This window comes from Budorcas taxicolor, chromosome 8, assembly GCF_023091745.1.
Source record: "Budorcas taxicolor isolate Tak-1 chromosome 8, Takin1.1, whole genome shotgun sequence".
NCBI lineage: Eukaryota > Metazoa > Chordata > Mammalia > Artiodactyla > Bovidae > Budorcas > Budorcas taxicolor.
In genome coordinates this window covers 80776990-80803731 of record NC_068917.1, presented here as the reverse complement: position 1 = coordinate 80803731, position 26742 = coordinate 80776990, and the positions used below count along the sequence as shown (strand labels likewise).

The window sequence follows — 26742 nt, the reverse complement described above, 5'->3', positions numbered from 1 at the left end:
CTTGTCAGTGCCAGGAACCCAGGGGACCTTAGCCACCTGGCAGTCTGACCCTCAGAGTCCCTTATTCATGTTTAAGGGAAGGCCTATAGTTCCAATGACATAAGCCTGTTTGTTCACTGTGGTTTTATTTCTTGTTGTCCTTCAGGCTTTGCCCTTGCATTCTTTATATTTGAGCAGTGGCTCAGAAAGCAGGATAGAGTCTCCAAGAAAGATTTAAGTTCCCCAGTAGAGGCTAATGGGTTCATCTGGTTCTGAGAAACATAATTCAGTGTAGGCACACCTGTTGTGAAGTCCCTTTGTTATTGTGATATCACAGTAAGTCTCATGATAAGAACTAAGACTGAACAAAAAAACAGAACTACTTAAATTGATACCACCTGTGTGCAACACAGAACATTCCTGACAACCATTGGTGTGTTATTTTAAAGACTTTCAATAAACCAAATTTGAATCCCACCAATTGCTTATCTTATGACACTTCTGGTTTCTGTCTCTATCTTTTTCAAGATAAGCATGCCTGATTCCAAGTTCATGTTGACAAATGGTTTTGGAAAATGGATCCCAAGAGAAGTCAGTTCTGCCCACAGTTCCCATCCCAGCAGGAGACACACCCTAAGAATGTCATAATCAACAAACTAAATGATCTATTCCATGGGCTCAAAGCCTCAAGAATCCTTAAGACATTTCACTTCACCCTCCCCTCAATCATCCTCATCAGGGACTCTGATAAACATGCTGCTAGATACAGCTATGAAGCAAATGGGCCAGTAAGTATAAACAGCTGTACTTACATGTGTCTGGCTTGAGCTGACTGTTGGTAATGCCAAAGTACTGGGGATTTTCAATGACAGGAATCTTGGTCATTCCAATAATGACAGCATCAGGGCCACCCTCTGAAGACGACGGGGTGTTACTCCCATTGGAGATGTGATGCAGTGGGCTGGCAGAGTCATCATCATTGCTGATAACCGAGGCTGGGCCTGAAGTTGGAAAAACATATATTCTCCTATAATTCTTCATGGGTTTGTTGAGCTATAATTTATATATATATATATATATATATATATATATATATATATATATATATAATTCACACATTTAAAGTATACAATCCAATAGGCTTTAACATATTCAAAGAGTTGTAAAACCATCAGTACAATTATCATTTCAGTTAGCAGTCACTCCCCATTCTCCCCACTTCCAGTCCTAGGCAATAATGAATTTACTTTGTATCTATATAGATTTACCTATTGTGGATACTTCATATAAATGAGATCATATAAGATGTGATGTTTGGGGACCAGCTTCTTTCATTTAGTGTAACATTTTAAAAGTTGTTTCACATTATAACATGCATCATTACTTTATTCCCTTTTATAGACAAAATTCTATTGTATGGATATGTCCCATTTTTGTTGATCAATTCAATCGATTGATATTTGGGTTATTTAAAATTTTGGCTATTACGAATAATGTGGCTATGAGCATTCATGTGCAAGTTTTTGTGTGGACATATTTTTCATTTCTCTTGGGTGGAATTGCTGGGTCATGGCAACCCACTTCAGTATTCTTGCCTAGAGAATCCCCATCGACAGAGGAGCCTGGCAGGCTGCAGTCCATGGGGTTGCAAAGCATTGGACATTACTGAGAGACTAAGCATGCATGCACAGTAGCTTTATGGTTAACCTTTTGAGGAACTGCCAAACTGTTTTCCATATTTTATATCCTCACCAGCAATGTATCAGGGTTTCAATTTCTTTACTTCCTTCTCCTGTAATTTGATATGCAGCTTTCCTCTCTGTTCTCTGAAAATCTTTAGAACACTCATTGAAATTCCCGGCATGAATCTAGGATTCCTGTTGTACAGTGTACTGAAAGATGACCTATGAGTTCAAAGATTGGATCCTTTCTGCACTCTTTGGACAAATCACTTACCTTTTTGTACCTCTACATCCACTTACATGTGTAAAATGTGCAAAATGATATCTTTTTGTTACTTTATTAGGCTTTGAATGAAACTTCTGATGAAAATTTGCTTCATATGTATGAATTACTAAAAAAAACTTACAACTAGTCAACAAAAAGTGCATTGGACTGTCCTGTTACTATGTTCACTTTCGCAGAGACTACACCATTTTTGCCTACAAGATACTTTCATAGCAATAATGAATCAATCCAATAACAATGTTCCCTGCTTTGCCTTTAGCTATAATACTATTTGTAAAGCAATTACATGGATATCTTTATATTAAAACAATGAGCATAACATTTTTGCATGCCAGATTTGAACTTTACAGTCCAAAATCTCAGAATGTATATGCCTATAAATACAGTCTACTATGTCTTATGTAAACAATTCATCCATTGACCACTAAACCCATAATGTTTGCAACCAAAACACATTTCCAAAGATAAAGGTCTACATTCATTAAAAACTTCATAACAATTAAGATCTCAGGAGCTCTTGATAGACACACCCTTCAAGAAAAGTAGACAAAGTCCCCTAGACATATAGTACATGTGTTTCTGTAGTATGTTGAATAGGTTCAAAGTCCCAAAGAAGGCTCCCAGTGGCCAGGGCTACTATAATAAGCTAAGAGAAATATAGGAAGAAAAGGATATGGAGGAAAGACAAAGAGAAGACAAAATCCAATGTGCAGCCAAGACAAATGTGTGGCAGGGAAATGAAAGCCTGAATGCCTATTTCCTGAGCAAGGCCATGTGTGTCCATCCAACCACCAGGATGTCTCAGCACCTCCATCCAATCTCTACCTTCTCCTTCACATTTAACTTTTTATGTAAGAAGCACAGCAATTCTAGAAACAAAAGCTGTTATATCATACATTTTTGAATACCCTCTGAAATATCACAGTAATCCACCCCCAACCCCCCAAATCCATTTTCTCTCTTATATGGGGATTATCACTGTTTGGAGGGATAACAACTGGACATTCCCCAGCTAGCTGTCTTAAACTATGTAGGAGGCAGCCAACTGCTATTATAGGTAATTTTAAAAAAGCATTCTCTCAAGGGGATGTGTATTTAAGTTGCCTTTAATGATACACTCTGGCTTACTTCTGCAAGCAAGTTCTCACACAGCCAATTTAGAAGCCACCAAACACTCAAAGCCAAGGGAAGCTCACTGGTTGTGCTCATCCTGAGCCTAGCTCACTGGTGTTTGTAAACAGTGGAAATTCTGCCAAGAATAGCTATACAGACAAGTTCTTGCTAATATTCTTAACCATTCCTGTTTCATGATTTGCTTTCTGACAGGCCCCTATCACCTACAGCTTAAACCCAGAGGTGGAAAATGGAAATGTGCTATGCTAAGGTTTCTGCATCTTGTCGATAAGACCTTCCCCTCCATGGGCTTCCTCGCTCCAGTCCTGGCTCAGCTGTCCACTCCTTCGAGGTTAGCAAAGCATGCTATTACCCGAGCCCGAGAAGAGTGCAGTGAAGGCATTTCTCAGCAGATTCCAGGCTGCACATTTACCCCCAGAAATGCAAGAGTTGTCATGTTCAGACACTCCACATGCTGTCAGAAGGCCAGTAATATTTGCTTCTGAATTCCCTGCAACAATTAGAAACGCACTGATCCCAGTTGCTTTGTCTCTGATTCTCTTTTGGCCCAGGGCAGGCAATCCACATTCCCATAGCATTCAATCATTTTGGAGGACGTTGATACTTAGAAGACAATGTTGAAATTCCTCCAGGAATTCAGGCTCTGAAGCATCTGCCATGTACACAGCAGAGCCTTACTTAAAGAGTTCAACCAAGGGACTTGCTCTCTGCTTCTCGCCCATCACCGCACCCTTCCCCCACCTTGCTAAGTAAAATCCCCAACTCCGAGGTAACAGATCCTAAGGGAACAGGCTCTGTTTGGAGGGAAATTTTCTGAGCACAGAAACAGTATAAAGCACTAGAGGTAATTTTTCAAAAGCCTTTTCACTTTGCCAGAAGGTCACTGTTGACAAATTTGAACAACATATAAACCTCAACAATTTATCAAGTGGCATGTTAATTCAAGTGTTGTTTGTTTCATTATTGATGTTCCAAATCCTGGAAGATTGATACAGCTAGCAAGGTTGCAGAGTTTCAGCCATTTTTCTGTGAACATTTTGATCTAATGGAGCACAGCAAAGTCGGGAAGGGGAAAGCTCTCGGGGGAGACGATGAATGTCTATATAATTTGACAGCAGCCTGTCTGTGCATATCATGGATGTCTCGTTGTGTGTCTGTGCACGTGGAAGAAACACTGAGAAAAGACAGACAGAAGAAGAATTGGGGGCATATCACAGCATGTGAGAAATTCACAGGAGGACTTGAAAAGATGTCTTATAATATTAATAAGAAGTTTTAAATTGCTGGGTATGTGCAGCTTGCTGAGTTTGGGGTAGATAATTCTAATTACTGAGCTGACAAATAGGAGCTATGCCTGGAAACATTTTTAGCCCATTTTGATTTTACTGTGTCTCACGTACCAGGAGGCATTTTTCTTTTACCAGAGCTGCTCAGTAATGTATCTGGCATTTATGACTTTACAGACATTTTTAAGCCTGGCTGAGACCTTTTTGCCCTGGTAAGAATCGATGTAGGTCATCTGGAGAAGAGGTTTCCTTTTCTCAAGGCCAACATGCTTTCGAGGAGAGAGACAGATTATTGTTAATCAGATAGCCATATCAAACATGTCTTTTGTTTTCTGTATTCTGCTGCTTCAACATCTAGGGCCTTGGTGACAGAGGAGGGACTGCCAGTTCCTAGAGATAATAAAGTGCTTGCCTACAAAAGTATGTTTCAGATATAAGCCGACCTATCCACAGTCTATGCCCCCAAACCACATTCCTTATCAGGCTATCACACTCCAGGCCACTATCCACCTGCCCCATCACCCCAGAGCCACATGATCAGACAACTAGGGACGGTCCCTATATCCCAGAGCCCATTGCCCTTATTCAACCCAGCCAATTCTAACCTGTTTACCCTGCCTCACCCATTCCTTTCTGCAGAAACCACAGTAGAGGCTCTTGTCTATGTTTCACCCTCACTCCCTCTGCTTCCTGATGGACCCCGTGCCCTCTTCAGCATCATGGTCCCCACCATGGCGTGATCTGCCCTTCTCTTGGGATCTGTGAGTAACAAACTACATTTTCAGTGGCAGTCATCTCCTGACTGGCCTCAACACACCTGAATAATAACAAAACCTACAAAGCAGCAGCACCTCTGATGAATTGTAGTTGAAAGAATAAGAATTCTGAAGAATTCCCTCAGCTGTAGCCTAAAAGGATGAAGCCCGGTTTTTCAAGCTTACAGGGAATAAGTGGCTCTCTACAAAGCAAACTGGCCTGGAAAACATTCACATGGTTGCAATGATTTGCTGTTTAGTGGAGGAAAGACCTCATCTCACAGCACTGTTGTGGGAGAGTTTATCACTCAATTCCCCTCTTCACCACAACCACACACAGAGTGAGCACAAAGCCCTGGAAAGGCCTTCAAGATTGCACAGGCAGGCAATCTTCTCTCTGCTATCTTAGCAATATCTTGGCAAATCGCCTATGATGAGCCGGATCTGAAATTTGCCCCAGGTCATTGCAGACAAGTCCTGAGCTGGTTGCACTTAATGTTCCAACTTTGACACATTCCACCTTCTCTTTGCTGGTTAAGAGCTTTAGCCTTGGAATTCCTGGGGCAAGTTAAGGGTCAGGATGACTTCCCCCATCAGGCCCCCTCTGGCTCAGTGTCTGCCACCTCTGGGCCCAGCCAGTGCAATATTTTGGATCACTGGACAGACACTAAGAAAGACTATCCTTTAGGAAAGATCTGCTATCAGGCTCGACAAGGGAAAGGAAACAGGCTTCTTTGTACGGATGGGATGAACACGCAATAGGTGAATGGTTTAGAACTAGAAGACTGACCCTGGTACGCTTTCCCTATTTTACAGTTTTCCCTATAACCAACTTTGCTAAAATGCTAACCAACAGATAGTCAAGATGGGGCCAGATCTTGGAAATGCACAGGCAAGATGTAAAGATAGTGTTTTTTCATGACTTCTAAGCAATTCCTGTTCATTGTCTCTGTAGCCATAGAAAATACTGAACAAATTAGAGGCCCTAGGAGATCACACCTGATTCCAATCCTAGTGATGAGATACATTATCTGCACTCATTTGGTAGCTACAAACTCTGCTTTTCAATTGCCGGCACATAGTCTGAATGTAAGGAGCAGAATGCAATCAAGCACAAATCATAGTGTCTGGACTTTAGAGTCTTGCTTTGAAAGAGAAGTGGTCATAAATGAACAGCTGATTTCCCAATTCAGAAATTTATTACATGTTGGCCAATGGAAGAAAGTTAAGATCCAAGCTTGCCCAGACTTGAATATTCAGCCAACTGTTTGCTATACGTGGAGTTGGAGTACAGTCGCATTTTATTCCCTTAACCTTTAAAATGCAGCCACAAGCTAGATCTGGACCACAGTTCACACTTCCTCATAGGACAAAACAAGTTGATGTCAAAAACGCAAAACGAGCTACTGAAGTCAATTTTCCTTTTTTGGAAAATTCTAGACCTCTTGATTCGGCAAAACAAAAATTGGGATCACAGAAAGAGAATCAAGGGCCAACAAGTATTAATAAAGAAGGTCAAAGCAGTTTCATCCTAATTAAACAACACAAACTCATTACTTATCCAGAGAAGTGGGAACTACTTACCGACACCTTGTCTTGATTTTACTTTCCCAAATCCAAACCATGAGAAATCTGAAAACCACAACAAAACATAAAATAAACTTCGAAAGAGAAGCGTAAACCAGAGGCATTCAGCCCTATCCCTAGTGAAATAACAAACTCCCCCAAAAAGCTCCACTGGGGACCAAAGCTTCCCCTCAAACACCTGGAAACAAACCCTTGGGTTTTTGAGTAAAGATTTATTTCTCGTCCTGAGAACAGGGAGGTTGGGATCAGAAAAGAGGCGGCAAGAGGCTGTCTTCACGAAAAATGGCCAAAACCCAGGGTTCAAGGCACTGAGCAGATTTTCCTCCTCACTGTCTCTCTTTCCTCTAAGTATCAAATCATCAAACAGGGAACTGCCGGGGTGAAAGCAACACAGTGCATTTGGCAAACACACCCTGGTTCTCAACCACGGACATGTAGGGAAATAATCAAAGAAAACAGATCTTTTCTGGAGCAAAGACAAGCAGTACAAAAAAGAACATGAAATCGCATGGGAGAACTGACACTCAGGCTGGATGGGGATTCAAGAGAAAGAAAGAGGATCATGATTGTACATAGATTCCACAACCGACTTGCTGTGTGATGGTGGGCAGCTCCCAGCAGCTTCGTGCCTCTTTGTAGCACAAGGCTCCAGAGGCATGTGAGGGAAAAGGTCTACCAAGTGTTTGGAGGTCCTCAGTGAAGAAAGCCACAGTGAAATGCCTGTTTGCTTCCTGGGCCCCACTGTTCCCTTCTAGGTAGTTTCCCCTGGGTTCAAAGTAAATTCAGCACAGCAGGGAAATCTCTGGATAAGAGGCCAATAAAGGGTTTGTTGTTCAGTCACTAAGTTGTGTCTGACTCTGAGATCCCATGGACTATAGCATGTCAGGCCTCCCTGTTCCAAATTTGCCCAAGGTAATGGAGCCCCAACTATGTCTGATAAAGAGAATGGAGCCCAAATAAGTAGTAACTGTGTTTCTCAGCTCCTTAGATCTGCAGTGATTTTTACAGGCAGCTAGGATAAAAGACTACATAAGAAAAGAGCCCATGGAAATGAAAAATGTATATAAAAACTCTTTGCGCACTCAAAAATGCCTTACAAAGTTGTCACGATTGCTATCGTTTTAAAGTACATTTAAGCCTTTCCTTTATTGGTATTCTACAATTTCAGCTGTAAACCAGTTTTTACTTCTGATTGGTATTTCTCTGAATGCTTTTTTCCAGGTTTTAAAAGGCAGAGAGAAGGCCTGGCCTCTACCCAATGCTAAAGAAAGATTCGTTTGCATGAAAACAGTGACCTCATTTACTGGGTCCTCAGTGTAGCAAGGCCTATGGATTTTTTAGTTACAACTAATCTCTTTCAAAACAGAGTGAATTTTCCTAATGTTCACTTTTGTTTTTCTATATTCTTTTGATTTACTTAGTTTTAATTATCATCATGGATTAAATATTTGGACTCTTTTTTCACTTGAGTATTTTCTCAAAATCATCTTTCTATCTTACTGAGCACCCACTGAAGAGCAAGGCCATAGTGCCCCTCACAGATTACCCATTTCAGATTATTGTCCATTATCCAGTGTCATAACCACAACTTCTAGGAATATCCTTGTATGTCTTAGGTGCTCCCATCTCCATTTTGAGAGATCATTCCCTCAAGATAAATTCCAGAAATAGAATTACTGGGTCAAAATGGGGAAATACTGTTAAGGTTCTCAATGCACATTATCTAATTGTTTTCTCACTACATGTGATCTTACTTTCACCAACAGTGAATAAGAAGGTGGACTGTGTATTTCCAAAAGGAAAGTTAAGGGTGAACCATTTCTGATATCCATCCTGCCATTGGTAGGTCTTCAACTAATTGAACAAACACTGCCTCCCATCTTTGCCACATGAAACCACTCACCACCCCCACCCCCCACATGTCCTAGGCTGGGGTTTGGCATAGGTGCAGTAGGGAGAACTACAGGTATAAAAAGAAAGAGAGTAAGGCAGATACCACTTGTGTAGTCATTGTAATTCACCAGGTTCCTCTCCCACCGCAGACTCTTCTCCCCTGGTTCTCAGCCAGATCTTATAATAAACCCCTACTCCTTGACAAGAGACTGACTCAGAACAACTGGCTGATAGGCTTAGCAAAAGCCACAGTTATTAGTGACTGAGCGGGGACCTAGCTTTCTGATGCCAAATCCAGAACTTTTTCTTTCATAATTGCTTTTCCAACCCTCCAAATAACCAAAATTAGCCAAAGTGAAGAGAATGGCAACTAACTCACTCCAGTATTCTTGCCTGGAGAATCCCATGGACAGAGGAGCCTGGTGATTTTACAGTCCATGGAATCTCAAAGAGTTGGACATGACTAAGTGACTAACACTGCTACTACTATAATGTCATAATTAGGATCCAATTTTACACATAGAAAAACACTTGAATTAGTCATTCATTCCTCATTTTTTTCTTCAGCAGGCATATTTGAAGAGTCAAGAATAAAGAACTGCATGGTCTTCCCTCAAGGAGATTAAGATCAAGGATCAGCTCTCCTAGAAAAACATCAGGGGTATTTGGGAACTCAAAGGAGGGATATCTAGCTGAATCTGGGAGGCAGGGTGGGGAGGCAGTTGTGGGGGAAGAGTTCTCTGGCTTCTTGACAACAGACTAAAATTCACCAAGAATGGGAAAAAGCAGAGGGGTATATTTTCACTGTGAATTGTTCAGTTATGACCAGAGTGGGAAGCATCATATTTGTCAAGGGGCTGATGCAGCTGGAAAGAGGGGAAAAAAAAAAAAAATGCTGAGACACATAAATAAGGGCCAAGCCAAGAGTTTGGAATCTATGGTGAAATTGCAGGTAGACCCTAGAAACCAATCAACCAACCTTAGGCCAGGAAGAAGCAAGATCAAAATTAGTTTTAGAAAGGGGTTGCAGGATAGAAACAAGATGATACTAGAGAAAGACTGAGGGCAAGAGACTGGTTGAGGAGGCTTTTACAGAAATCAGAGCCTGAAAAAATCATGACCTGAGCCTGGTAGTAGGGAAATGAGACAGGGACAAGATGGGGACTGCTGTCTGGTCTATTTAAGGGAATCAAGAGGACTTGGACATTGTAAGTAGAGGAGGAGAGTATCAGAAATGGACAAAGATATTCTTGAGTTTAGACAACAATACACATGGTGATGCTGCCCAATATCTCCAAGGAAATTGACAGAGAAATAGGCTTAGGGGTTTCAACTCACAGTGTGGGTATGGGGCACAAATCCCAAATAAGGTAACTTTTGGAAGACTCTCCTGAAGTAGGAAATATTTTTGCCTGGAAAATTCCATGGACAGAGGAGCCTGGTGGGTTACATTCCAGAGTCATAATGTGATATGACTGAGCACCTAGGCACCAGCAGCATGTGGAGAAAACCTAAGAGAGAGACTTCTAGGGTTTGAATCTCAGGTCTAGAGCTCAAAGTTGTTGTTGCTGAGTCGCTAAGTCATGTCTGACTTTTCGCAGCCCCATGAACTGCAGCACGCCAGGCTTCCCTGTCCTTGACTATCTCCTGGAGTTTGCCCAAACCCACGTCCGTTAAGCCAGTGATGCCATCCAACCGTCTCATCCTCTGTCATCCCCTTCTCCTCCTGTCTTAATCTCTCCCAGCATCAGGCTCTTTTCAGGTCAGCTCTCTGCATCAGGTGGCCAGTGGATCTGACCAAGTTTAACCAGAACCCAGAGTCCAATGAGAACAGAGGCTAGTGGCTGCAACTGAGACACATTTCTTCTTTGATCATGCAAAACACTCTTTTTGGCAGGTACAAATTAAAGAGTACAACTGAGGCTAACTTTTAACAAGCTTGTTCCTAAATTGCTAAAATATTTCTAAGTTCTTTTTAACATTAACACAATTATTATGTAAGAGAGAATGTAATATCCTTGACCATATGCCAAAGTTCTTGGAAAATTTAACAGACCAGGCCGAGCACTATCACATTGATACCTCTCTCCCCTCCAAAAGCTGTCCTTTGTTCAACAACTTTTTCTTGATGAATTTAAGCAGTAGTCTTAAAACCATGATACTAAACGTCAACCGCAAAACTTTCCCATGAGGCCAAAAAGAAACAATTTCTCAATTTCCTGCAATGTTTCACCCATTGGGAATAGAGTCCTGCCAAACATTCATTTATTTTCTATTTAATAAAGAGACACTTTATTCACTGCCACATAAAGGGCTCCTTCAAAAGCAAATATAGTTGCAGCAAGCTTAAAGGAACTCCTTCTTTTGGAATCTAGACCAACAAAGACTCTATATTATGAAATTAACCAATTAAATCCATCTCTCTTGAAGAAAATTCTAGAAAGTTTTTCCTCATGCAGAGAAAAGGAAGATAGAAAAGAAAATAGCACAGCTCTAAAATGAGACCCAAACTAAATAAAATAAATAGCCATAAAGATTGCTTTTCAAATGTCTCTCAAAGGAAAACTAAAATTTATGGGTTGAAACGAAATATTTAGGATGTAAGGGAGAGAATCAGAGAAAGGAGGGAGAAACAGGCAAAGTGGAAGAAATTTAATCTTCCCTGTGGTGCTGAATGGTACAAACACTAAATGTGATTGTTAGAAGGGTTCTGATCTCAAGAGGATGTCATTTATGGAGTTGTGATTTGTAAGTTTCAGGAAAAAATTGTTTTTATATGTTAGAAGGGAAAGCAACTCTTCCAACTCTGGAGGAATTAAAATTTGCTGTGTTGTCAATTGAAATTTCTTTATAATTTTATTATTGAAATTTCTCTATATTTCAAGGCAAGATTCATCACCCTCCACCCCCAAGAAAAGCATCTCTAATGCTGTGATGATGGAAGCACATGGGAAAATACGATTCACTGACAAAAATGCACTTCACGTCCAACTTCTTGTGGCCACACCCATTCCCTGGAGGACCGGTGAGAGAGGAGCCATGGGCTGCCTGGCTGCAGGGAAGTGTTCAGCCCAGAGCACACTCCATAGTGCTTGGGTGAGCAGCTGACTGCCCGTCACCTCACACAAAGAAGTAGGATGACTGGTCATTGCACTAGAAAGGAAATGAAAGAAAAGGATCGCTTTGTTGATGATACAATCATCTCTCTTTCCAACTGACACATAATCAGAATGAGTAATAGTTTGCTTCAAATTAATTCCAGTTCCACAGGGCACAGAACAATGTAGTTTGGGGCCAAGTTTCCACTTCGATTTAACTTAATCTTTTACTTAAGGACACAACCTTTATATAAGTCCCATCTCCACAGACCAGCAAGAGGGCTCACTTTAAGTTAAATCACAGTTCCAAAGGGTTCCAGATTCCTCCTGACCAGCCTCCATTGGCTCCATCCTTTCCCTTCCCTCAAATTTCCAGTGTGACTTATGTTCACTGTTATTAAGAAAAGTAACACTGAACACCTCCAATTGACAAATCTGAAGAAAAGTATGTGTATTGTGGGGTTTCCCAGGTGGCTCTACTGGTAAAGAACCCACCTGCCAATGCAGCAGATATAAGAGATGTGGGTTTGATCCCTGGGTCGGGAAGATCCCTTGGACGAGGGCATGTATTATTGCCTGGAGAATCCCATGGACAGAGGAGGCTGGCAGGCCATAGTCCATAGGGTCACAGAGAGTCTGACAAAACTGAATCGACTTAGCACAGCACAGCACACATACACAGTTATTAACTGACCCCATGACCTCTAAATTCCAATTCACAAATTCAAAATCACATTTCATGTATATCTGTATTTTTCTGGAGAGAAAATCCACATATTTTCTTGGATTTGAAAAAGGTACTTCACTGCAAAATGCTAAGAACCAATGAAATACATATAAATCGTTTCAGAGACAAAAGTTTAATTGCATAAGTTCTCCACATCTGGGCTTCCCTGGTGGCTCAGTGATAAAGAATCCGCTTGTCAATGCATAAGACATGGGTTCAGATCCCTGGGTTGAGAAGATCCTCTCGAGAAGGAAATAGCAAACCACTCCACTATTTTTGCCTCCCAGGGACAGAGGAGCCAGGTGGGCTACAGTCCATGAAGTTGCAAAGAGTTGGACAAGACTTGGTGACTGAACAACAACTCTGCATTCTCTAAATTCTGTTTAACTATATTCCTTATCAACTGTTGAATCAGGTGCTCAGAACCATCTGTCATCTACCACTTAGACTTCTACAGGGACCTTCTTCCCTGTCTCCTGCTTGGTTGTTCTTGCCCCCTCTGAACCTCTTTTCCACAGAGCTGCCAGAATAATATTTTCAAGTATTGGTCAGATTATTGCATTCCTCCAATGGACACCCTATAAAGCTTTCTTGTCACATCTAGTATAAACTTCTGATGATGACTAGAGTCCTGTACCATGTGGGCTCCCCTACCCTCCCATCTCCTAGGAAATGGCCACAGTGGTCTCTTTCCTATTTCTGCACACTCTGCACATTTCCCCGCCTCCTCCCCAAATCCTCTGCTCAGGCTTTCTTCACACCTAACCACCTCTCATCCTTCAGTTTTCAGGGCAACTATCACACTTCAGAGGGGCCCTGACCTCAGCCTTTTAACCTGAGTTTCTCTCAGCCACTCTCACTCACTATCATCCCTTCTTTCTCAGAGAACGTGTGCATGTGTTTACTCGCTCAGTCGTGTCTGACTCTTTGCGACCCCATGGACTGCAGTCCTCCAGGCTCCTCTGTCCATGGGGATTCTCCAAGCAAGAATACTGGAATGGGTTGCCATGCCCTCCTCCAGGGGATCTTCCCCAACCCAGGGATCGAACCTAGATCTCCCACATTGCAGGAGGATTCTTTACAGACTGAGCCACCTGGGAAGCCCAGAAATACTGGAGAGGGTTCAGTTCAGTTCAGGTCAGTCACTCAGTTGTGTCTGACTCTTTGCAACCCCATGAATCGCAGCACGCCAGGCCTCCCTGTCCATCACCAACTCCTGGAGTTCACTCAGACTCGCGTCCATCGAGTCAGTGATGCCATCCAGCCATCTCATCCTCGGTCGTCCCCTTCTCCTCCTGCCCTCAATCCCTCCCAGCATCAGAGTCTTTTCCAATGAGTCAACTCTTCACATGAGGTGGCCAAAGTACTGGAGTTTCACCTTTGGCATCATTCCTTCCAAAGAAATCCCAGGGTTGATCTCCTTTAGGATGGACTGGTTGGATCTCCTTGCAGTCCAAGGGACCCTCAAGAGTCTTCTCCAACACCACAGTTCAAAAGCATCAATTCTTCGGCGCTCAGCCTTCTTCACAGTCCAACTCTCACATCCATACATGACCACAGGAAAAACCATAGCCTTGACTAGAGGGACCTTAGTTGGCAAAGTAATGTTTCTGCTTTTGAATATGCTATCTGGGTTGCTCATAACTTTTCTTCCAAGGAGTAAGCATCTTTTAATTTCATGGCTGCAGTCACCATCTGCAGTGATTTTGGAGCCCAAAAAAATAAAGTCTGACACTGTTTCCACTGTTTCCCCATCTATTTCCCATGTAGCCTATCCCTTCTCCAGGGAATCTTCCCAGGCCAGGAATCAAACCGGGGTCTCCTGCACTGCAGGTGGATTCTTCACCAGCTGAGCTACCAGGAGCCCTCCTTTTCAGGATGTACCAATAAAGAATCTGACTCACTTCCGGAATTATTTCTTGTCTTTATCCTTTACTAGAACTTGAGTTCCATGAAGTCAGTAACTGTCTTAGAAGAGGCTCCACCCTCCTGAAATAGACTCTGACACAAGGATTCAAGTGATGAATCCTTCAGTTTATTAGAAAGGATCCAAGAACACTAGAGGGGGCGAGAGCCCCTGACACAGGGAGATAAAGAAGCCTGGAGTGGATATGTTATCCGTTGGGTTACACTGGGGACAACTAGAGCTCAAATCCCTGAGTGCTTGGGGACAGGGTGTAGAATGCATCTCACAGTGTTTCTTACCAAAACATGAGGAAGTTGTGTCATTTGCCTTCCAACCACCATTTGTCATTCTGCTAGGAGAGAGCCCTGGGGCAGAGTTCCCAGTGTTTGGAGCAAGACATGGGGGCGAGCACAGGATGGTGGGACCTGGGAGGACCTGTTGGGGGTGCCAAACAGGATTTGCTATAGAAATCTTGTCTATGTTGCTCACCACCACCTCTAGTGCCTAAAACAGGCCCTTAACAGATACTTATCAAGAAGAATCATGTTTAAAAGCTGACGCAGGATACAGCATGCTTGGGGCTGGTGCATGGGGATGACCCACAGAGATGTTATGGGGAGAGAGGTCGGAGGGGGGTTCATGTTTGGGAACACATGTAAGAATTAAAGATTTTAAAATTAAAAAAATAAAAAACTTTATACTAAAAAAATAAATAAATAAAAGCATAACAGTAGGAAGGACTGCAAGTCTAGTAAAAATATCAACAGGCAAATTATATGCTCAACATAAAAACAACAATATTTTGCAAGTATATTTGCTGCCCTCTTGATTAATTTATTCCCCTTACCTGCAGCCCCACCCCCCACCAAGGAATCTCAAAAAAGTATTTAAAAAGTGACCAATACCCAGAACCCAGCATTCTGGGCAGGAGTGTGGAATAAAGATGCTGGGATGAAGATGTCAGGTGCGAGGTCTCGCTAGATGCTGTAAGAAAAAAACTTCATAACCTTAGGTGGGTCATTTCTCTCCCTCACGGGCTCTGCTTCCTACTCCATGAAGACAGGGGCTGAAAAGTGGCATCAAAGGTCCATTTGAGCCCTAGCAATCCATAATACTATTCATCAGGCATGTATGACTGGGAATAAATTGCCACTTGGCCTTCCATAGCTTTCCTGAGCATGGGTATTTTGGGATTGTGAGATCATGTGCAATTTAAAGAAAAGCACTCTGTCCACCAGCCTAGATTTCCTCCTGCTAAATAATACTCAGATGCTTTGGGGTCACTATTTCCTCATCTTGTCAGAAGAGCCTGCGCTCTGCAAAAGCAATTTTTAAAAAAATGGTACTTATTGAATACTTGCTAGATGTTAGGACACTTACTGGAGATTAGATATTACTTTAATTAGGGAAAATTGGTCAGCTTCTATTCCAGCATTAAAAAAAATAATAAAATTAAGCTTAAGTGATTTTTGTATCCTACAGACTTAAGGTTCAGAAGCCTCAAGTGAGAATAGACAAAACAGACTTGCTCAGAATGTGGCAAAATGATCTCTTCCCCTTCAAACATTTAATTTTGAAGACAAAATGCTGCCAACCACATTCCTCTTTCATTTTGAACAGGTAGACTATTTCAAAGAAAATTCATTTGATCTACGTCTGTCATTCACAAACATTACAAAGTGTTGGGTTTTTTTTTAATCTGTTCTAAATTCTGAAGGTTTATTCTTTAACACAGGAGGTCACACTATCTACTCTGAGTGGATAAAAAAAAAAAGGAAACTACAATTCCAAAGGGTTAGTTTTAGACTTGGAACTTCGAGAAACCCAGAAGCAGCCTCTGTTTACTAGGAATAGTTGACAAACGTAAGAGAGGCATATTAAAGCTTTGCCTTTCTGAGGTCCCACCTCAGCGAGAGCTCAAAACACTCTATAAACACTTTTTTTCAGCTGTCACAAGCTCCCTGCAGGGAAGACAGGGGATGTCTGGTTGCACACACACAACATTTCCCTAATACTGTCTTCACAGTCAAGAAATACTGCCTCAGATTCACCCCAGACTCCCTTCTCTCTGCAAAGCAACACTAGTAAGCACTTGGAGCAAGTCTTTCGGGAGGAAAATTGGCTAAGTTTCATCATTTGAGAAGTGATATTAGTGGCCTCAAAGAGAGTGACAAACCCATAGAGTCTGACAAACACTTTATGTCAGACTCCCCTGAGCTTTCATTTCCATGGAAAACCTAAACAGTGACTCAGAGACCTGAGCCGACTTGTTCAGACCTGTCTGCGGTGCCTTCACCAATTGAGGCCAAAACGTGCTTTCTGCTCTTCCTTGCACAAAAACTGTCACCATAGGACATGAATTTGAAAATGCTTTTGCAATTGTTGCTATAGATTCATAGTTATATTCATATTTATGCATATATATAAATATAGCATGCAAATTCTTTTTTCAGTTTCTCTAAACCAACATTTACTGAAGCTAATTCAAAGCACCATGTAGGAATTTTTTTGTGGTTTTATTGTGGAATTTTGGAAGGAGTAGGAGGATGGCAGCATTTCTAGCCATCTCACTTTAAAATATTTTCAATTGTATTCAAATCCTTCTCTTTAGTCTTGGGATGTGGTGACCTTTGCCTTTCTTTCCAGTGACCCACTGTCAACCTCATTCCACACCAAGACTCTTGAATCCAGCCAAGGTCAGGAAATGTGTGAGGCTGATACAATAGCTAAGATGTTTATTTAATTTTATTACCATGTGCTCTTCTATTAGGAAGCTCCTGTAATGGAATAGAACATAATAGGATTATATACACTTATAAAGCTGGGTGCTGAATAAAAATAATTGAATAAAATAACCATAAATAGAACAAAATGAAAACCCATTGTTGAAAATGCAGTACCAGTGACATGAATTAACTATCAGCCATCCACTTCCTGCTTAACATCACTAGAGGTGGTTACACACTGTTAGTGGAAGAAAGTCAAATCCATAAGATGTTAACTGCATTTCTTTCCTTTGTGTTTCCTACTAACTGCCCACTGTGCTCTTTAAGATCCACTGCTATTCTGGAAACTAATCAAAATTGACTGGCTAGGTCAGGGATTCTTTGAATTTTTGCCTCCCAGTGGAAGCTGGACAACGTCTGGAGACATTTGGGTTTGTCACCATGGGAAGGGTGAGGTGGAGGAGGTGTGCTTCTAGCATGCGGTGGGTAGAGGCCAGGGATGATGGTAAACAGCCAACAGTACTCAGGCCAGTCCACCTCACAACGAAGAATTTAAGTCTTAGAACATCGAGGGTGCCTTAACGGAGAAACATTGGCATAAGTCATAGCCCAGCAGAGGTGGAATTTATCCCCAAATCCTGTTAAAAAGAAAACTTAGCCTGTTTGAGCTCACTGTCAGTGTAACAGTCTCTTCTCTCATGTTATCCAATGTTCTTGTCACTGGTCCCTCTCAGTTTCTCATACCGCTCAAGAAATAGCTATAATGTCATACTTTCTGTTGCTCCCAAACACCAAAAAATGCTATCCTGGTCCACATGGGCTAGGCAATGCAATATGAGAGGATGGGAGCTGCATTTGGATTCCAAGGCTTGGGTTTGAGTCTTAATAAAGCAGTGTGTGTGCGCTCAGTCACTGACCTGCCTCTTGAGAAACCTGTAGGCAGGTCAGGAAGCAACAGTTAAAATTGGACATGAAACAACAGACTGGTTCCAAATAGGAAAAGGAGTACATCAAGGCTGTATATTGTCACCCTGCTTATTTAACTTATATGCGGAGTACATCATGAGAAACACTGGACTGGATGAAGCACAAGCTGGAATCAAGATTGCCGGGAGAAATATCCACAGCTCAGATATGCAAATGACACCACCCTTATGGTTCTGCTTGTGAAGAAGAACTAAAGAGCTTCTTGATGAAAGTGAAAGAGGAGAGTGACAAAGTTGGCTTAAAGCTCAACATTCAGAAAACTAAGATCATGCATCCAGTCCCATCACTTCATGGGAAATAGATGGGGAAACAGTGGAAACAGTGGCTGACTTTATTTTTGGGGGGCTCCAAAATCACTGCAGATGGTGACTGCAACCATGAAACTAAAAGACGCTTACTCCTTGGAAGGAAAGTTATGACCAACCTAGAAAGCATATTAAAAAGCAGAGACATTACTTTGCCAACAAAGGTCCATCTAGTCAAGGCTATAGTTTTTCCAGTAGTCATGTATGAATGTTAGAGTTGGATTGTAAAGAAAGCTGAGTGCTGAAGAATTGATGCTTTTGAACTGTGGTGTTGGAGAAGACTCTTGAGAGTCCCTTGGACTGCAAGGAGATCCAACCAGTCCTCCTAAAGGAGATCAGTCCTGGGTGTTCTTTGGAAGGACTGATGACCACTACTTTTTGTATTTCCAAGGCACGTTGCTCTTTGCCTGTCATATTATCTCACTCTGAATTTTAATTATCTACTTCCTTTTTGTAACTTCTCCTCACTGGAAGTTCTTTATGAGCAACAAAAATATTTCTGTCTTGTATCTCCATTGTACTTCTAGCACTGAGCACAGATGCTGATACAATTTAGGTGCTCAATAAAGATTTACTGAATGGATAGGTAAATGAATTCCAACTTTTCACCTTTGGATTCATTGATCAAGAACCAAATTTGGAGTGATGTGGGATCACAGTTGTGTTAAGACACTGGGCTGCTCCCTCTCCTCCCTGGCCAGCAGAGGATTAGAAACCACCACCCCCACCATCACCAATCCACATAACTTGCTTTTACAAACCAAAGGGAACAGAAATGACACATATTTAATAGTCAGTCATAAGTTTTCCACTTCCTTTTCATCCTAACACCATGGACCATGAAACCTCATCTTCGGATGCACTGTGTTGTACATGGAGTATGAGGGAAAATAATCTTCTCTGTTTTAATGGTTACTTATTTCTACAACATCACTTAGCCTATTCTAACTGATACAATAGTAAAGTTTCAAGTGAATCTTACTAAAACGTAATCTTATCTATAAAAATATCAGGCTTTTATTTTATTCAAAGACTCTGATATGTATGGTTAAGAGAATACATGCACACACATGGACTCTCTAAAGCATGTGCAAGTGTGTGCATAAATACATAATGTATAAATATTCATGATAAAAGAATACAAAAAGTTAAAAAAAAAACTCATTGTAATTCACGTGAAGAAATCAGAATTGGGTGAGATAGGGTGGAGGGTGGGTGGGAGGTTCAAGAGGGAGGGGACATGTATACTCGTAGCTGATTCGCATTGTTGCACTAGCAGAAACCAACAAAATATTGTAAAGCAATTATCCTCCAATTAAAAAATAAAACAAGCAAAACGAAAACTAATACCTGAAACAAAATGTTTTTCTTTAAGAACCACTAAATATAAAAGTGTTGTACTAAGCTATAAAGGAGGGGGGAGGGACAGTGCAAATCAGAATGAATTAACAGATGAGAAGAGAAACAAGAAACAGAAAAGCAAAGAATTCAGAGTTGCAAACTTGTAAGCAGTCCCCTTAGAAGGCCATGCCTTCATTCCAAAGATTTTGGTCCTGTTTGTCACATTTCCGAACTTGTTGCAGGGAATTATCTTTAATTAATATAACAGAGTCTTCAAACTATGGGAATCTTCATTATTGGAGAGGAAACTTTGATATTTTAACAGCCAAAGATCACTTGGAGCCAGGTCTGGTGGAATGTGTGGGTGATTAAGCTGGACCATAACACAATTATTCGCCAGGGTGTCCAATTCTGTAGGCTCAAGTCTCCACCATTATTGTAGAGCTCATAAGTTTTCACTGAAGACACTTCTGAAAGATGAATTCTAAAAATGCACACGCTCTCTTTTCCAGTGAGTCTCAAACTTTTGCATAGTTCTAAAATCATGACTAAATGTCAGTCACTAGTAACTTCCTGGCCCCTTAATTCATGGCCACTAAGTAGAGGCAACGTGAGTGGAAGCATGGCTGGGTGTTCTTCAAGGCATCTGTTAGAAGCTAACTAAGCACGTTTACTCTCAGATTATATTATCATACAAGCAATTGAATCCTGGTGGATAAAAGCCCACTTAAAACAGAATTTATTAGAGATTATTTTTGTTTGTGTTCTGAATTATATTGTGTATTCCCCAAATTCATATGTGACCCCATGGACTGTAACCCTCAAGGCTCCTCTGTCCATGGGATTTCCCAGGCAAGAATACTGGAGTGGGTTTCTATTTCCTTCTCCACAAATTCATATGCTGAAGCCCTAATTTCCAATATATCTGTATTTGGCCTTTAAGGAGGTAATGAGGTTAAATGAGACCACAAGAGTGGGAGTTTAATCTCATAGGACTGGTGTCTTCTTTTTGTCCACAGGGCCACAGTGAGAAGGTGGTGTCTTCAAGCCAGGAAGAGGGCCCTTGTCAGGAACCTGATTGGCTGTACCTGATCTTGGACTTCTAGGCTCCAGGGCTGTGAGAAAGTAAATGCTTTTTGTTAAGCCACCCAATCTGATATTGCACTGTGGTGCCCTGCACAGACTAGTCCAGTTTGTTTGTTGGCTTTTTTTGTTTGTTTGTTTGTTTGCCGTTGTTATCGCTATTTGGACTGCCACCCTGTATCCACTTCCTTGTCCTCAACTGGTCATGATTTTCATTTGGTTATCCACCTACCCCAAAACAGCCAATTTGATTCAAGATGGAACTAATGGCTCAGACACAAAAATTCATAATTCCATTCCCTGCCCATTGTGTGGCTCAAGAATTGGCATGTGACTAAAGTGAGTCTGAACAAAATCAAGTCTGGGATGCATGTACAAAGGTTGACAGAAGTGATCCCTTTTCAGATGGGATTTGGAGGGATTAGCATCAGGACTGAATGAACTGCAACCATGAGAGAAAAGTTTGTCTTTGAATCAAGCCAATCAGTGCTTGGGCCTTGGATCAAGCCATATCTAGAGCTTGGTATTTACTTCCTGATGGTGTCAGGGAGTAAATTGTCAGGGAGTATTGTTAAAGGCAACTGTAAGATGCCCAACTAAAACAGGGAAGGAGCAAGAGTCATATAATTGTCAGTAAGTCAGTCCTGCAGCCCCAGAGGCTAGAGTAAATGGGTACCGCATTCTGGAGTCCTTCCACGCATCCAAGTTTTATTACCACTAATGTTGAATCGGCCTGTTATGGAGATGTAAATGTCCTGTTCTTCAAAGGCTTGTTTGACAGGATGAAAAGCTTTGGGTTTTCAATGACTTTGACTCTTCAGGAGATGGGAGGACAGCCTATTTTAGCAATTTCCATGGGAATGAATAGACATATACTTTAGCTATTCAAATATTTAACTAGCCCCTTTGTTGCTGTTTTGAATTCCAAGGAGCTGCAGCTGCCTGTTTGTGTCTGTTGTGCCTTTAAGGAGCTTGCTGATTCAGTGGGATCCCTTGAATGCATTAATTAGCCTTCTCTCATTTTCCCAGCCCATGCCTATGAAGAAATGAGCATTTACAGCTCCAATTGTGGAACCATGTGAGTCTTCAGGGTACCAGATAAAGGCAGGCTCAGAACTACCTGCTTTTTGATGGGCATTTTTACACTGGCAGCAGCCTGCAAGATGAATTTATTGGTGATCACTATTGGCAGGCGAATGAAACACGGGCCCTGGATTAAAGTGTAACAGGGGAACAGGGATATTAATCAGCCCAGGTACATGAGTCAGAAAGAGGTAAGGATGCACAGAAAATAAAATGTTATGGAAGGCTAGAAAATGATTTATCATTTTTAATATATATCATCTAAACTCACTCTGTATAACTGCTTGTAGGTCTCCATGTTGTGAAGCCTTGGGCAATAAAACACTCCTTTAAAACACTAAGGTGAAAGATGCTGGTGGGGAAAATAAAGAAGCATGAAGAGTGAACTGACTGTAAAAGAAAGACAAGTGTGTAGCTTAAAATTAAATTTCCACTCTTTCCTTTTAAAATTATTTATAAATACAGATTTTGCTTGGAAAAACTACACTCTATTGATAAGATGGAGAGTAAGATGAAAAGTCTTTCTGTGAGGGTCCATTTCTCAGATCATTCTTAAAGTTGTTATTATATGAGACAATGTACTCTCAAGAGTATGTGTCCATGGCAGGCTTAACTGTTAAGCCAACTGATTAAATTATTATTAACTTTGAATCCTTGACTTGGAAGCTTGGTTCTACACAACTAAGCACTAATTTATGGAAGTTAGCAAGAAGAAAGTCTACTTGACGATATGAAATGAGACATCCCTTCCCCCGTTAGTAATTACCAGTCTTACTTGAGATTTTTCAACCCAGGAAATTGTACAATGTATTTTCAGGACGGTTTCCCTTTCTGCAATAGGAAGAAACAAATAACAGCACATCCGTCAGCATTCTGTAGCACTTTCTAGCTTCTAACAGTAACTGTTTGTCTCAGTTTCCCTTCAGAAACATCAGCTATGTCTAGGACATGTGTATGTTCCCCCAGAACCACCAGGAAATGTAATAAGAGCAGAATATCAGGGGCACCATGGTCTGCTTCTTTATTTACCTCCTACACAAAAGTTCTCTGATATTCTATGATAAGCTATGTTTATAAACACAGAACCCTTTTTTTTTTTTCAAACAGTGGACCATCTATGACTGGACTCCTGCTAGCTGAAAAGGCAATGGCTTCTGCTCTGGTCCAGGCCTCTCCAGCTCTCATGACAGCTGCTATCTTGACCTACTTAGCCTCTGCCTTCTTCTCACCCTCGTTAGTTCCATCCTCCATTCTGCAGCTGGACAGAACTTGCTAAAATGTGCAAATCTTCTTCATCAACACTACTTAAATTTGATCAAGGGCTCCACATCACTGCCCTACAACCCAAACTCCTAATCTGGGGCTTGGATTCAAGTTCCTTTCCAGACGTCTCTCTTCCAGTCTCTTTTCTCTCATTTTAAGCCCTAGTAACTGAGGTAGCAGCTGGCAGCTTTATGCTTAAATTGTGCTGTGTCTTGTCTGTGCCTTAACTCTATGTCTTTGCTTACGCCAATCCTTTCTCTAGTTTTTTTCCTATGCATCCTTTACGACTCAAGGCTTACCTCCTTTAGCATGCCTCTCTGATCACTTTGACCAGGCTAAATGTTTCTCTTCTCTGCTCACATGAAACTCTTTGCATATCTTGATTAAAACCAAGCATTTTAACAATTTTTTCACATATCTAACCAAGTCCTTGACTAGATTATACATCTTTGAGAAGCCTCTGCCTCCAGAAACAGGAACATATAGGGCTGAGTCATTTCACACTCCCCCCACTGGTGCCCTTGGAGTTGTTCAAGTCTGGGCAGGGTAGGGCAGCATGTGGTCTTCACTAGAGGTCCACATCTTTGACCTCTAATTCTCTGCCTTCAGAAATCACTGTGGAAAATGCAACCATCAAGTGCATAAGAACACATAAAACCATTACAGCTATGAAGACCAAGCATTGTTTAACTGAGCAGCTAGCCAACCTGTCAGTAGGGCCTTGAGGAATAAAGCACAATGGGCAGCCATCTTTAAGTGAAGGAAAGTGAGAAGCAACTATGTATAATATCCAAGACATTGAAACAACTCAAATGCCCATCAACAGATGACTGGTTTAAGAAGGTGTGTGTGTGTGTGTGTGTGTGTGTGTGTGTGTGTGTGTGTGTAATGGAATATTACTCAGCCATAAAAATATGAAATAATGCCATTTGCAACATGGATGGACCTAATGAAATAAGTCAGAGAAAGACAAATATTATATGGTATCACCTAAACATGAAATCTAAAAAATAACACAAACAAACATATATATAAAACAGACTAAAAGTCAGAAAATAAACTTCTGATTACCAAAGGGGAAAGGGAAGAGGGATAAATTAGGAGCATGGGATTAAGAGATACAAATGACTATACATAAAATATAGAAGCAACAAGGATTTACTATATAACAGAGGAAATAATATTCAATATCTTTTAATAACTTATAATGGAAAACCTTCTGAATATATGTAGATATGTATAACTGAATCACTTTGCTGTACACCCGAAACTAACACAATATTGTAAGTCAACTAGACTTCAAAAAAATAAGAAAATCCTGAAGCTTAGGAGATTTCTTTGGTGCTAGCAGAAGCCTGCACTAGGCAAAGAGGCTCTGAAAGGGGAGTGAGGGCTACAGGAATCAAGGTTTGTCTGCTTCACAAGCCTTCCTGAACACCTTCAGGTATAAGAACTGCTTAGTTATTGTAGAACCACAAAATCAATCCATCAGTTAAAAAGTGTGTAATATGATGGGAAGGATTCACATTTACCGCATTTCCCCTATGTGCTAGGTATCTTATTATTGGATACTCACCATTACACCAAGTAGGTATTATAATCCCCATTCCTGAAATACAGAGGAATTCAGTAATCTTTGAATCGTGCAGACAGGAAATGGAGCAGAATAAATGCATAGTCAAGAATCAGTCAGAAAGCCTGGGTCACAAGGATAATCTGGGGAGTCATCCAAGTATGTGCCCTCTCTCATACTTCTCCCCATACAAATACTCAAGGTCTTTCATAAACTTCTGGAAAACTGAGTGTTCACAGTCTAAGGTCTCCTAAGACCTTTGAGTTGGCTTTTATAGTGGGTCTAGAACATGTCTGTCCATCTGTTTTCCCAGATGTTCAACAAAGTCAGATTCAACCTAAAGAATGAAGGATTCTCATCAGTGGTGCCAGAGTAGTGCCAGGCTGTGGACAAAGTGAGGTTACAATTCTCAAATAGAGGAAAACCCCAATCCTTCATTGAAATCCGGGGCTCACAGAGAGAGTGGGCTCCCACAAACAGGCAGGTCATTTCCCGACACACAGCGAGACCAGAAAAGCAGCACTAAGTGCATGACAAAGAGAGGAAGAGTCAGAGCCCCAGGAAGAGTCAGAGCTCAGGCTGACACCAGCAGGCTTGGAGTGGAGGAAAAGTCTGGATGCAAATCAACAACTTTGGCCGAGGGTCTTCCTTTGAGTTCGGAGCCAATTTTATTAACTCATCCAGAATGAGGTTGGAATTCACACACACAGCCTGAAAAACTGTGTTTGCCCTCCAATAGTGTAAACATATGTTTTATGAAGATAACCCTGGCAGTCATGGGAAAAATTATTTACAAGAGAGCAAGACTTGAATCAGAAGGGTGATGGGCTATGAGATCCCTGATGTTGATCAAAAAACCCAGGACCTCTTCACATGAAATAGAATTGTGTCCCCAAGGATGTGAACACCCAGACTAAGAGTACTCACTCCTTTTCTGTGCTTCAGAGCTGCAGTGGCATGCAAGGTGGATGGAGACAGGAGAAGGGGTGGGATTCCAGAGTCACCCACATTGGTTGGGTCATCAAATTTCTGGGGAAAAGGATTAATAATTATCCCTGTGGCTTTAATGTTCTGTCTATAAGATGCAACATATCTGAATGTGTAGCCTGTCTGCTAGTGATTTAGGGCTCCGTAGACAAGTAAGATGGATGATGACTATCCAGTTGAAGTAACTATCACAATTTGATAATAATAAGTGATCAGGGAAAGCCTCCCTGAGGTGGTGCTTGAGCAAGGATCTGCAAGAGGTAAGGAGAGCACTCCAGAAGAGGGAACTACATGTACAAGGTCACGTGCCCAGGGTGGCTGTAAAGAGCAAGATGGCTTGGGAGTTCAGGTATTCCAGGAGGGAGATCAGCAGAGACAGAAAAAGAAGTGGGTGTCTTTGTTTGTGGTGTGAGGAGGTTGAAGGACTCTTGGCTGGTGGCAGAGAGTGAGCTAGAAAGAGGACTGGGGGGTGGGGTTCTTTAGATGATGGAGGCTGGCAATGACAAGGTGAAGCAAACATCTCCAGGAGAGCATGACCACAGCAGGACAGAGGGCACGCTTCTCACAAAGGACCAAACGGGATGTGTGTTTTTCCTAGTCAGTGAGAATAATCAATAAAGAGATCTACTTCTAAAGTCTTTAGGAATGGAGGAAAGAGGGAGGGAGAGAAAGGGAGACATTGGTGGCCAAACACACCACTCAAAACATGAGATTTCTGAACGCAGTGCTTAAGAAAAAAGACCCAAGAAACCCAATATCCTGGAGCTCAGAGCATCCCTGAATCCTTCGTCTGGACCACTAATAAAGAGCAGCAATTTGTCTGAATTTTGCAGACAAGTTTGAAGTGCTGGCAGCCTCCACACATGCGCTGTTTTTCAGGGATCCAGGAAAGAGGAGGCGGCGGCAGGACTCCCGGGCAGCAAAGCAGAGGAAAGCCACAGGCATGCTGGGGCCTGGCCGGGAGAGGAAGCCTCCTGCTCTGCGCTGGCTCAGGCTCTGAAATCTGCTCTATGGCAGCGAGGTTCACGCTTGGCCAAGTTCAGCACAGGGCCAGGCATGGA

At 41.6% G+C, this 26742-nt stretch overlaps 1 protein-coding gene across 1 annotated transcript in view; it reads right to left on the bottom strand.

Annotated features, from left to right (window-relative positions):
- The window catches only part of NTRK2 (neurotrophic receptor tyrosine kinase 2), a 393599-nt gene that overhangs the window by 166498 nt on the left and 200359 nt on the right, over positions 1 to 26742 (bottom strand). Inside the window, exons 12-13 of the mRNA XM_052644926.1 lie at positions 6707 to 6754; positions 792 to 980 (exon numbers count right to left, since the gene is read on the bottom strand). Of these exons, the coding sequence (XP_052500886.1) occupies positions 792 to 980; positions 6707 to 6754 (237 nt within the window). The remainder of the gene's footprint in view (positions 1 to 791; positions 981 to 6706; positions 6755 to 26742) is intronic.